We start from the raw sequence: 14,466 nt of genomic DNA on the forward strand, positions 1-14,466 counted from the left end.
TTCCTTCAGAATAACTCCTACCCCATTTCTCTTCCCATCCACACCATGATAGAACAATTTGAATCCACCTCAGATCCACCTGGCCTTACTCCCCTTCCATTTAGTCTCCTGCATGCACAATATATCAACCTTCCTTCTCTCCATCATATCTGCTAACTCTCTCCCATTACCAGTGATACTGCCAGCATTCAATGTTCCTACCCTCAGTTCCACTCTGTTTACTTTCCTCCTCTCCTCCTGCCTCTGGACACGTGTCTCCCCTTTTCTTCTCCTTCTGCTTCTTCGGCCAACAGTAGCCCAATTTCCGCCAGCACCCTGTTGACTAACAGTACTACTGGCGGTCGTTGTTAACCCGGGGCTTGACCGATCCGTTATGGAAATTATGTATTGTTCTCTGCATATTGATTTGGCAAAATTTTAAACCGGGTGCCCTTCCTGATGTAACCCTCCCCATTTATCTGGGCTTGGGACCGGCATGAAGAAACACCTTGGTTTGTGCATCTCCTGTGGCTGGGTTGAAATGTTTTCAAACCTTAATGGAGAAATTTTGATGGAATTAACTTTCTGTTCTTTTAACAGTAAGAAAGAAGCAGCTGTCATTTACTGTAACACCAAGATGAATGTGAAAGAAGAGAAATGTGAAGCTGACATAAACACCTTGGAGATAATGACTGTAAATATCAAGGAGGAGGAGGAGAACTGTGAATGGGATTCTGTCCCTCATGAACAGAAGGGCCTTTGCCTTAAGGATGAGGATTATGAGCTGGTGACTGTGGGTATTAAAGCAGAGGTCGAGGACACATCTGTTATCATTGACACACACCACCATAAAAGTGTGGATCATCTCGATCTCAAGGTGAGGTCTGAGTCCTTACATTCTGATGCAAAGAGGACTGAGGAGATTTCATCTGTTAGAACTTGGGAGGATCATTCACTACCGTCAAGTCAGTCTGGAGAAAGTAAGTTTAATATAAAAATGCATGTAAGTTTTAGGGTTGGGGTAAGGGTCTGAGCAGGAGGCCTCAAGCTTTTTATGTGAAAATTGGAAATGCAATGACATTTAATATTTTATGGTAAAAGTTCATTTACCAAACTTCTAAATTAAGAAGCATAATATAACACATTTATGAACTGTATAAGACCATGTTTTTGCTTAATAAAGTAACTACAATGATTTTGGGAGCTCGAAAGGATCAAATTCACTTCTTGTCAGACAGCCCAACATATATTTATGAAATTGGAGATTCTCCTGGGGCTAGGCTAGGGGTCATCAGATCTGTGAACTTGTGTGTTAACATTGAATTCAGACCCCTCAACGAATTTTAAGCCTTTTCTGCTGTTGACTTGAGTATTGGCCCCCTCTCTACCATTGACATCTGTCCATTTCTCTGTTGCCAGTGCAAGGGACATTGCCATGATCTGTTCGTTAACCATTAGGTTTTATGCTTAACATAATTGGTATGTTTACTCTCTTAGACTTTAGATCCAGAGTCTGAATGTTTTATGGCTTAAGAATTTACTTATAACTGTACATTTTTCTAAGCCAAGTGAGCCTGTGCTCTGAGAAGAGCATTATATAAAAATTACTGGAATGGAGCTGAATAGTTACTGATGGTGGTGAAAATCTGATTAGATGGAATTGGTAGACTTGTATGGGATATCACAAAGTCATTTAATTACATCAATTAAATTAAAAAAAAGTCAATCTACTGTACGTAAACTCCTTAAAGCACAACTTTCAATAATATTACTTAATAAGCATGCAGCAGGCCTCAGAGTTTGTTTTTGATTAGTTCCCCTCCGTTTAATTGATTATGAGGTCTTAATTCAGACAAGTTGTATTCAAGAGGAATGAATACTTTGGATAACTAAAGGAATGCATTCTCTGAGCATAGGAATAAAGAGTGGGTAGTATGAGCAAAAATATCTCGGTAAAATTAAGAATTCTACTGGTTTCAGCAGATACTGATAGATTATTATTTGAATATATTTTTTAGACTGACATGTTTTTAGCAAACGGCAAATATGTTAATGATTAATTGTGCAGGATTCGATAGCAGGTATACACCTCTCCTGAACCGATAAACGTTTGCCTTCTCACTCACTAACTTACTTGTGCCACCAAGTAAACCCAGCACAAGACATGACATTTTCATGTCCTCTCTTTCTATTTGCATTGACTCATTTTTGAAGCTCTAAGGAAAAATTTTACTGTATGAACTTGTATTTGAAACTCAACTAAGTCACCCTGACTTCACTTGTACCAGTACATTAGGTTACAGATGAGATAATTTAACATTTTACGTTTTTACTTCTGTTCCCTGATAATAATTTACATGCAATAAATCCTAGTTTATGAACCAGATATTTACCTGACTTTTTAAATATGTTTGACTAATTTCAAAACCAAAAGATAATATTAAGATATTAGGGCTATTACTAGAACATTTCATTTATCTGTGTGCCAATTGGGGTAACCGAATTAATAGGCATTTGATATGTAAAAGAATCGTCGGTACTTTAGACCCTTGGTTTATCATCTTAGTCAGTCTGTCCTGTTGCTCTGAACAGAAGCATGTGATGGCTCCACCAGCCTGGTATAAATAAAGGACTTCCATCTTTGGATTTATTTGTAATGATGACTCGCAACTTTTAATTATTTTATGAAGTATTTTCCTTAACAAATCTCTCCTCACTTAGGGTGATATTCTTAAAATGGAAATATCAATTTTCTCACACAGTTCACATCCAAGTCCTTAAACAAAGACATGACACAAAATTTCAGGTTTGGGTTATCCAACCCAACAATTATTAACGGTATTCCCAGATAACATTCCCACCCTAAATCTCTCCAGCCACATCCCACTTCAAGCCAACTGCAAACACAGCGGTGAAATAAAACCTACTCTTAGTTGATATGGGTGTTTTAATAGAGGTGGGACCCCTGAGATGTGGTATTTTGATAGTCCCCGGAGACAGTGACTCCAGTTAAAGAGACATAAATAGAATACAGAGGGTGACAAGAAATCCAATTCTTTATTGCTAATCTTCTAGATATAAATAACTCCTGTTCTGCAAACTGATGGAATTTATCTGTGTTTGTGGTCTAAAATAATAAAACAAAATGGTTAAATTATGCAGAATGGCAAGTAAAATACAATATCTTTACAGTATCTTTTGACAGCTCAAGTTAAACCAGTTTAGAAAAAGTTAGAGACCAGTTCTTGAAAAAGGAGTATGAAATAAATATAACAATTAACAAGACCTGAAGTAAAATAATTTTACTTCATGTTAATGAAGTATGAAGAAGCACCGTATCCCAAACAATACCACATACCGCATTGAAAGCTTACTAGAAGGACAATATGTAACTAAAGTTAAACATGATAAAAATTTTGTGGACATTAACTAATCTTTTAGAACTGTTTGCTTCCTTTTAACTCTGTATATAATTACATTTAATCATTGACACACACAATGTTTGAAATATCTTACATATGAAAACACAGAACAGTAAACATGATAAGAGGACATAATGCTATAACTTAAAATTATTCAGGACTGGCTTTCTCATTGTGATGTTGACCCCAATCCTCTTACCCTCTTTAATTTATTACTGTATTAGAATGTTAACCTGTTGAGTACTTTTTACCACTTGGCCCAAAGTCTAAATTGTGTGTTGTTGTTACCTTAATAAATGAGGCACTGTTATAAGCAACTTCATTCTTCAGTAAGTGTGGAATTAAAATGAGAACAAAATGTGGTGGGTAATAATTTTGACGAAAATTTGGATAGTAACGTGAATTGCGCCTTAAGCATCATTGCCCACCTTTAACTGTCTTACATGTGACACACAAAAGCTGGTGAAATAACTAATTTCCAAGTCCCTGATAATTGTGATACATGTCAGCAATTTCTCATAAGGCAATAATCCACACTTAATCAAAAGTGATATAATACCGTGTCAGATATTGAACAGTATTTATAAGGAATTCTTAATTGTAGTGAAAACTACACGCTCGAGCACAAGCCCTATGCAATCCACATTTTGGAAAATTTAATATCAGACTTGTAGGACGCTGGTAACAATACTTCTACAGTACGTTGTAGTTAGCCAATGTTGACTATATTCATATTACATTAAGCTCATTCAATTTTAAATGACCATTTTTTATTTGGATAAAACTTTGAATATGAATTACAGCTACCTTCCAGATCTCAGAACTATTTTTTTATTACAAAAGAAAAAAAAATCCCTTTGAGATATAGACACTTCTCTTCACCAAACAATGAAGAAATAATAATTTAGGGAAGTGCTCCACAAACTTTTCTCACCGTTGGCACACCTAAGCCCTTCCCAGAAGACCACAAGAAAAAATATACAGGGTGAGGCAGAAAGGACGGACGTTTTTTACAAAATCACAAAATTGTTAATTTTTTTCTTACAAAGAAATTTATTGAAAGATTTGAGTTCATATTGAAATATCATTTGACAAAATCAAGTGTTTAAAACAACATCTCCTATGTGGTGTCCGTTATCTATCTATCTATCTATCACTGATGCATTTCTGAAGGCGTTCATGGAAGTTGGCCTCCACTCTTTTCAACATCGCTCTGTTGATTTGGGTGACTTCCACGCAAATGGCTTCCTTCAGTTCCTCCAATTTACGGGGCTTATGCTCGTATACATGTGCCTTGAGGTGACCCCACAAGAAATAATCGCACATGGATAAGTCAGGGGACTGAGGAGGCCAATAAATGTCCCCAAACCTGGAAATGAGGTGACCAGGGAAGAGAGGGTGAATAACATCCATTGATGCTCTAGCTGTTTGGGCTATGGCCCCATCCTGTTGAAACCACACATGCCGGATGGGAATACGTTTTCATCGTAATTCAGGTAAAAAGAAGTTGTTTATCATCTCGATATAGCGCTCTGAACGATTACTGAGGCCAAGTTCAGAAGAATGCTTCCGAGTAGATCGACTTGGACTGCGCAGCAGGGCTAGTCGTACGCTTTCCACATTTTCAGGGGTATGTGCCGTTCATGTAGCCCCCGGCGGTCTTTTGTTCATTAGTGTACCTCATGTACGATGTGCTTTAACCCAATGTAGGATAGTGTTACGAGCGGGAACAGCTTTATTTCTGTGGATATTAAAATGGCAACGAAACTCGCGCAGTAATAGATTGGTTGTTCTTGACAAAACAGTCGTACGCAAAAACGCGCTGTTCTATCGTCCACGGCTCCATGGCTTCAACTAAAAAGAAAATAAAAAAATGCTAAGACTTCGCGAACCTAACGCCACCTACCGCACATCTGTCACTCCACCTAGTGGTGAGTTCTAGCTATTTCAAAGACGTCCGACCTTTCTGCCTCACCCTGTACAAAAATATATAGGACTTACAAAGTGCATACAAAGAAATTACATTTATTTATTTATTATTTATTTGACAAATTTAACATGACAGCTAGCAACATTTTTTAACCTGTAACTTATATTAACTAATATTAACATTTAATTGTAATTGATGTGATACCTGTGCTTGTTTTAATGAACACAATAGTTTTATAATTGGCTCAGTATTAGACAGAGAATCTCGAAGTTCTTGACCAAGGGCCTTCAAGCACACTGTTTATCATTTTTTATTAAACATTGAGTTGGAAAACTTTGTTTGCATAGATATGTTGTAGAAAATGGGAGCAGAACTGTTATAGCCTTGTTGGAAATCCAAGGATATTCTTCCTTAACCACAATCCAGAAAACATCCAATGGGACTTCAGTGAATTTCAATCTTAGCGTTCCATCATTCGTCAATTCATGAAATTCCTCTCGAATCTGAAGGGAAAGTGCTTCTGTAGAATTTTCAGCATTAGTTGCAAAAGGATTTCAAATTCAATCATATTTCTCTGTTTTAACTGTGTAAAAGTATTGCTCAAATTTCTATTGTAGCAATGTTAAATGTTTTAAGCTAAATCCAATATGATCTGCTTGTTTTCAATCATAGTTTGGTCATACGTTTGGTACATTTTCTAGTGATCCTCATTGTAACTCCATTACTTGCCAAAGTCTGAGTTTCTGGTTGAACCTATTTAATACTAATTAATTTTCATTCTGACCTTTCTTTTTTTTAATTGAGTCCATTCAGGTGCTTGGATATGTCAGCTATGTATGGAAGTTTGGCCATCCAGTGATTATCTTCGAGGAGCTGGTGTAATTTGGACATGTTTTAATTTAATAGAAACTGACTAACCTTGTTGTGAAGCTCACATAATCTTGCCAGAACTTTGCCTCTGCACAGCAAACATATTTCAGTGTAAAACAATAAGGATTGATATTCTAATTCTGTGCAGAGTTATAGTGTTGACACATTCATTCATTGTTTGCAATAGTTCCTCTTGCACGTTTTTGATTATCAGTGCTTCCTGATATATGTAGCAATGTGTAATTTGTACTGTCAGAAGGGGAGCAGAACACCCCTTTTTATTACCCACCATTGCCACAGCACCATCCATTGCAAACGCTAATGCAATCAATACATTGAATGCCGAAAGTTTATTTTTATATTAAAAAAAAAAAAAAATCTGTTGCTCATAACATTTTACTCATTGGTAGTCTGCTTTGGGAGCTCTTTTTAAATTAAATAATGTTGTTTTATGGAGTCCTCATCAACAAATGTATAGTATTTATTATACAGTATGTGCTTGCTGTTGATTCGTCAATTTGAAGTGAAAATTTCTCAGCCATTTTCAACTTTTCATCAGTGTTTCTAGAATATCACTTGACATCTTGTCAATACATCTTTTAACAGTATCAGCTGATAATGAAATTTTGCTCATTTCCTTAGCTTCATTAGGCCCAAGCATTACTTCAATGATTTCCATGAATGTGGGATTAATAAGTGTTTCACCAATAGTATGTGTTTTTTCTGACATGCAGTTAATTTTGCAACAATAGGACTAGCTTCTAATGCTTTTTCAGAATCTGTGATGGACAATCTCATAAATTGCCTCTGCTTTAGATTTTGATTTAAAATCCATTGAAAATATTATTTGTCCTTGTTGGCGCAACTGGAATGTTTATATTTTAGATGGCAAATCTGTTTACTTGGCACCATTGCTTTGTTAGAAAGTTGTTCTCTGCAAATTACACACTCTGGTTTCAAAGTTGCTTCCTTAAAACACCACAAAAATCCATATTGAATGTATTTTTCATTTTACTGCTTCTTCACATTTTTTTTTTTTAACAGTACTGCTTGTACTGGGTTCATCAAATAAATATAAATGAAATGTATACTTTTAACACACAAGGACATTCCCATAAGAAAAAAATCGGGAGTGGTCTCCCCTCGACTTTCTCGTATACTCACATATGAGGATGGTTATTTGAGCAGTAAACCACAAGACAATGATTCTATTTTTATATTATATACATTAAAAAACCATCAATATCAAATCAAATTATTAATATATTGAACAATTATTATAAAAATAAAGTTGAATAAATCGGACTCTGCAGCTGCATGAAGAAAAAAGTATCACATTTCCGGTTAACGGAAATAGCCCAAAGGTTGACAGAAAGCGACATTTTGTACCTAAGTGAAAGTGTACTCAAATTATCGTGTTTATACACACACACACACACAGACATAATTCCAAAAATTTTATTTTTGGACACAGGGAGGTCTAAAACATCGAGATTCATCAAAATCTCGACATCAAATATTTGGACAATTACAATAGTTTCTCTATACATCGTATACGAGAAAGTAAAAAATAATCAATTAAATAGTTTCTGCAGCAACACAACCAATAAAAGCTGTGATCACTGGCCAAATGATTTCTCATAAGCACAATTGTTTCTAATTCCTCACCACCTCACCTTGCGTGCAGGGCATTGGAGGGATTACGTTCGTGTTTGCATGAATCTCACACATGCAGTACCAAGTACTTTAATGAGTGTCATCCTGTGGTATAAATATGATGCATGTACCAGCCATAAACCTTGTGCTTTTCCTTCTGTTGGAGGCATTGCGCCGTGGTACACTTGGCATCATTTCATGGTGCACCAGTGTGCTGCGGCACACCGGTTATGGAGCACTGATTTAGCGAGTGTTATTATGAGATGCAACTTTTTCCTTTCAAAGCTAATTGGCTTAGCTACATTTTATTAAAAATCTCAGAAGCAGTACATTAAATGGTATGATCAAAGTTAACTTTTGCATAAGTATGTTTCTTTTTTCAAGGAGCAATTTAATTTCGCAAACTGCATTTTTTTTTTACTAGTTTTGGTTATCAGAATTAAGTTAATGAATTAAAATTAAGTTCATTTTTAATGCTAAACTACTACAGGTGCTGGTCATAAAATTAGAATATCATGACAAAGTTGATTTTATTTTAGTAATTCCATTCAAAAAGTGAAACTTGTATATTAGATTCATTCATTACACACAGACTGATATATTTCAGATGTTTATTTCTTTTAATGTTGATGATTATAACTGACAACTAATGAAAGTCCCAAATTCAGTATCTCGGAAAATTAGAATATTGTGAAAAGGTTCAATATTGAAGACACCTGGTGCCACACTCTAATCAGCTAATTAACTCAAAACACCTGCAAAAGCCTTTAAATGGTCTCTCAGTCTAGTTCTGTAGGCTACACAATAATGGGGAAGACTGCTGCCTTGACAGTTGTCCAAAAGACGACCATTGACACCTTGGACAAGGAGGGCAAGACACAAAAGGTCATTGCTAAAGAGGCTGGCTGTTCACAGAGCTCTGTGTCCAAGCACATTAATAGAGAGGCGAAGGGAAGGACAAGATGTGGTAGAAAAAAAAGTGTACAAGCAATAGGGATAACCGCACCCTGGAGAGGATTGTGAAACAAAACCCATTCAAAAATGTGGGGGAGATTCACAAAGAGTGGACTGCAGCTGGAGTCAGTGCTTCAAGAACCACCACGCACAGACGTATGCAAGACATGTGTTTCAGCTGTCGCATTCCTTGTGTCAAGCCACTCTTGAACAAGAGACAGCGTCAGAAGCGTCTTGCCTGGACTAAAGACAAAGGACTGGACTGCTGCTGAGTGGTCCAAAGTTATGTTCTCTGATGAAAGTAAATTTTGCATTTCCTTTGGAAATCAAGGTCCCAGAGTCTGGAGGAAGAGAGGAGAGGCACAGAATCCACATTGCGTGAGGTCCAGTGTAAAGTTTCCACAGTCAGTGATGGTTTGGGGTGCCATGTCATCTGCTGGTGTTGGTCTATTGTGTTTTCTGAGGTCCAAGGTCAAAGCAGCCATCTACCAGGAAGTTTTAGAGCACTTCATGCTTCCTGCTGCTGATGAACTTTATGGAGATGCAGATTTCATTTTCCAACAGGACCTGGCACCTGCACACAGTGCCAAAGCTACCAGTACCTGGTTTAAGGACCATGGTTTCCCTGTTCTTGATTGGCCAGCAAACTCGCCTGACCTTAACCCCATAGATTGTGAAGAGGAAGATGCAATACGCCAGACCCAACAATTCAGAAGAGCTGAAGGCCACTATCAGAGCAACATGGGCTCTCATAACACCTGAGCAGTGCCACAGACTGATCGACTCCATGATACGCCGCATTGCAGCAGTAATCCAGGCCAAAGGAGCCCCAACTAAATATTGAGTGCTGTACATGCTCATACTTTTCATGTTCATACCTTTCAGTTGGCCAACATTTCTAAAAATCCTTTTTTTTGCATTGGTCTTATTTGATATTCTAATTTTCCAAGATACTGAATTTGGGACTTTCATTAGTTGTCAGTTATAATCATCAACATTAAAAGAAATAAACATTTGAAATACATCAGTCTGTGTGTAATGAATGAATCTAATATACAAGTTTCACTTTTTGAATGGAATTACTGAAATAAATCAACTTTGTCATGATATTCTAATTTTATGATCAGCACCTGTATATGCACAGGTACTACTAAAAAACATTAACTGTTAACTTGCTCCTCTTCATGTATTAACCACTCCAAAAGTGTTAAATGCAATTTTTGAGGCTTCAAAAAAGGTATGTGAGGGGATGAGCAATGTGTTTTTTCACTGAGTGGTTTGTTACAAAGGGAACTTACTTGACCTGCTAGTAACTGTTTAGGTTGACTTGACATTTCCTGTTCTGTTTCTCTAACAAGTTCCAATGAGGGTGTGCAGGCTTTTACAGGCCCTGCTTAGATATGTAAGAGATGGCCACAATTTTGCATCTTCATTTTGACATCCTGTATGATCCGATTTATGTGAGTGGTAGGTAAAATAATTTCAAATTAAGCAGTAAAGATTGTACTTGGTGTTGGAGCTGAAGAAGTATAATTACTAGGTGTGAAGAAAGTGTAAATAGGGCAGGTGTGTCACAAAGCTGGGCTGATCCTTTTTATATTTTCATAGACACTTAATGTTTCTGTAAGCCTGTACATTAATATGTAACTTTGTTTTAATTTTGTGATTTAAAAAAAAAAAAAAAAAAAAAGTAATTTTCATCCATCCATCCATCCATTAACCAACCCGCTATATCCTAACTGCAGGGTCATGGGGGTCTGCTGGAGCCAATCCCAGCCAACACGGGGCGCAAGACAACAAACCCCGGGCAGGACGCCAGCCCACCGCAGGGCACGCACACACACACACACACACACACACACACACACACACACACACACACACCAAGCACACACTAGGGACAATTTAGAATCTCCAATGCGCCTAATCTGTATGTGTTTGGAATGTGGGAGGAAACCCACACAGATTAATTTTCATATTAATTTTATTTCACTTAGATTTATTCTAATTGTGGAGAAATGTCAGGACGTCTTTATGAAAAGTGCATTTTACATGCTTGGCATGTACAGTATCTAGAAATTAAATAATCCTTATCACAAAGTGGAGGAGCATAATTTTTGTTTTAACCATTGATTGAATAAAATATGAACCTTGTGTAAATTTGAATAATGTTAAGTTCATGATGTCAGAATAAAACTGTAAAATAATTAACAAAATATGACCAATGATCTTATCAATTGGGTCTATTGCACATGATCTAATTGTAAAGTTCCTGTTTATTTTCCTGTTCATTTAACACCTAAACTTTTTGGTTCCAGTGATTATGTTAATGTGGTGAGTACTTGTAATGCAGAAAGCAAAATGAGTGTCTTTCCATATGTAAGTTAATTTTACAACTGCTTTTTATAATTTTAGCCAGCGTTTATTTATTGTTAAAATTTAAAATGAAATAAAGGATGATGCATTGAAAATAAGCTTTTATTTTTCCCCTTAATCTTCATACAGGAGACAAACTTCACTGCTGTTCTGAATGTGGCAAACAATTTTCCCATTTAAGCAATCTTCGGAGTCACACACGAATACACACTGGAGAGAAGCCATACTGCTGTACTGAATGTGGGAAACGATTTTCACAAATTGCCCATCTTCAGAGACACAAAAGAATTCACACTGGAGAAAAGCCTTATTGTTGTTTTGAATGTGGAAAACGATTCTCGCAAATCGCCCATCTTCAAACCCACACAAGAATTCACACTGGAGAGAAGCCATATCGCTGTTCAGAATGTGGCAAACAATTCTCAAGAATCGCCCATCTCCAGACACATACAAGAATTCACACTGGAGAGAAACCATATTGCTGTTCAGAATGTGGCAAAAGATTTTCGCGAATCACTCACCTTCAAACACATACAAAAACTCACACAGGAGAGAAGCCGTATTGTTGTTCTGAATGTGGAAAGCAATTTTCACAATTAAGTGATCTTCAGAGTCATACAAAAGTTCACACTGGGGAAAAGCCATATTGCTGCAATGATTGTGGCAGACAGTTCAAACATATGATCAGCCTTCAGACCCACATACAGATTCACACTGAAAAGAAGCCATATTCCTGTTCTGAATGTGACAAACAATTCTCTTACAGGCGTAGTCTTTTAACTCACTCAAGAATTCATGTAGGAGACAAACCTTATTCTTGTTCTGAATGTGGAAAGCAATTCTCTAGCAACAGTTATCTTCAGATGCACAAAAGAAGTCATACTGGGGAGAATCCAAATTCTTGCTCTGAATGTGGAAAACAATTCTCTAGCAGTAGCTATCTTCAAATACACAAAAGAAGACACACTGGGGAAAAGCCATTTTCTTGTTCTGAATGTGGAAAACAATTCTATGACAACAGCCATCTTCTGACACACAAACGAATTCATACTGGAGAGAAACCACATTGCTGTTCAGAGTGTGGCAAACGATTTTCACGAATGGTCAATCTTAAGACCCACATAAGAATTCATACTGGAGAGAAGCCATATTCTTGTTCTGAATGTGGAAAACAATTCTATGACAACAGCCATCTTCACAGACATAAAAAAATTCACACTAATCCTAGCCGTGTTGAACAGCGGCCTGCACACAAGGTTGTTCAAGTCAATAATACAAAAAGTCTGTAAAAAAAAGATTAGTGCCAATTCTGTCAAACAGAGATGGTAATGGTTAATCATTGGTTTGTCTGTTGTGAAGTGCTGATGGCAGGTTTATACACACAGAAATATAACAAAGTTGCTAGATTACTTCACCAGAAAATATGCAAAAAATACAACTTGCCTGTATCACAGATGCATTAGAACCAAACTCCAGACTGAAAAACAGAAATCGAGAAGGTATTAGTTACTTGGGAAGTGACTCTTCATAGCCATACTAGAATTCACTATTAAGAGAAGCCCTAAAGAAGAAAGTTGAAGGATAAAGAAGGAAAAAAAAAAGAATCCAACCTAATTATCCTAACTCAAGTGTTGATGAGTACTTTTATAAGGAGGACTTCATTGTGTAAGATCAATAAAAAAATCTCATCAAGGTGAAAATGCTTAGTATTTAAAGAATCCATCAAACTGGCCACACATCTCCCAGGATGCAAAAGTGCTCACCCACTGCCTCCAGACTAGGGCAGTAGATGATAACAGCAATCAAAATCCTCAAACAAAAAGACCAGTTTTCTTATGTCAGTCATGAAAATCGGAAGCAGCTTGACAGGAGTACAGCACAGAGGCTAACCACCTTCCTGTTATCTCTAGCCAGTTCCTTCTTCAATTAGTCTGCTGCCCAAAAGAGAGACAGACCCACTCTAAAGATTTAATTAGCAACAGATCTAAGATGTTTGTATCTTTTGTCAAGAAAACTAATAACAAAACATGTATTTAAGAAACTGATTTGCTTTGAAAATCAGAGAGCTAAACTGTTAATGTAGTTGGAAAAGAATGGCAAGGAATCATTTACTAGAACACTGTAATTCAATGGCAGCCAAAACAACAGAAAATCGAGCTTTGAAATGTAAACAAGCACGCCAGAATCTAAATCACTAAACGGCACTTATTCTGTAATTAAATTGTTAATATCAGACAAAGGATTACTGGTGCTGTTTTGGAATTTATGATCAGGTCTTCATGATGTGAATCGTATTTCATCTTGGGAGCCGATCCTTAGCATCCAAGCAAGTCTTCTTAGAAACCCATTATCAGCCTTCTGATTCAAAAAATTAGTGGCGTGACACTTAAAAATTAAATGGAAAACTAAAACTAAAATCTTTCTTAAGCAAGCAAATAAAATTAAAACACATACATGAAAATAGTTTGAAAATTGCTTTCAAAGTCTCATGAACTGAAAAAACAAAATTAAATCAAAAACAGAAAACATTCCAAAATGTGTTATCCAGTTTTTTGCAGAAGTGTGATGTCAGTCCAGATGGACCTTGTTGCTGGCTTCATCAAAATGGAACAAACAAGTTAGAATTTTGTACTTTGGAAATTTTATTTATTTTTGTTTAATTTAATAAATTTAAGTGCAATCTTTAAGCCAAAGCTTTATTATTTATGGTCCATGGGTTATATGGTTCCATTCACCTGTTTTAGGTCTTTGTATAGAGTAGACATCTGGACTTTTTTGGACATATTAAGTTTTTTTTTTTTTTTGGTTTTTGGTAAGCCTGAATCAAAACATATCTGGTTATCAAAGTAAAACACTTGGATAGAGCCTGGATAGTTGATAGCAGCTGAAGTCTATTTTCTGTAAAGAAGACAAAAAAAAATACCAAAATATTATAAAAATGGCATCTGAGGTCAGCCACTTTTCATTCTTGGATTAAGAGAATTTATCTCAAGGAACTTGCAGGCAGATATCAAATTGAAAAAGAAACCCTGATGTAAGCAAGATATTATCGCAAATACATGGAGACAAGATGGAGATGATACAGAGCACATTTATAAAGAAAACTCGCCAAAGAATAAAAAAAGATACGGAGGCAACCTTGAGGTGGCTGCACCACCAGGCACAACCAACTTTTTTTCAAGAACATGTTAGAAAAGCAGTATGCACAAGCCGGCTACAGAATGTTGGCAAATGAAGGGGAGTAAGATACTAGAAGCAGACCCCTGGTTTTATCCTGGG

General features: G+C 36.5%; 1 protein-coding gene across 1 annotated transcript in view; it reads left to right on the forward strand.

Moving 5' to 3' along the window:
• The window catches only part of LOC114642597 (zinc finger protein 850-like), a 105,486-nt gene that overhangs the window by 8,687 nt on the left and 82,333 nt on the right, over positions 1–14,466 (forward strand). The window contains exons 2-3 of the mRNA XM_051933495.1: positions 580–959; positions 11,317–12,473. Of these exons, the coding sequence (XP_051789455.1) occupies positions 617–959; positions 11,317–12,473 (1,500 nt within the window). The 5' untranslated portion in view covers positions 580–616. The remainder of the gene's footprint in view (positions 1–579; positions 960–11,316; positions 12,474–14,466) is intronic.

Source organism: Erpetoichthys calabaricus, chromosome 1, assembly GCF_900747795.2.
Source record: "Erpetoichthys calabaricus chromosome 1, fErpCal1.3, whole genome shotgun sequence".
In the NCBI taxonomy this organism is placed as follows: Eukaryota; Metazoa; Chordata; class Cladistia; order Polypteriformes; family Polypteridae; genus Erpetoichthys; species Erpetoichthys calabaricus.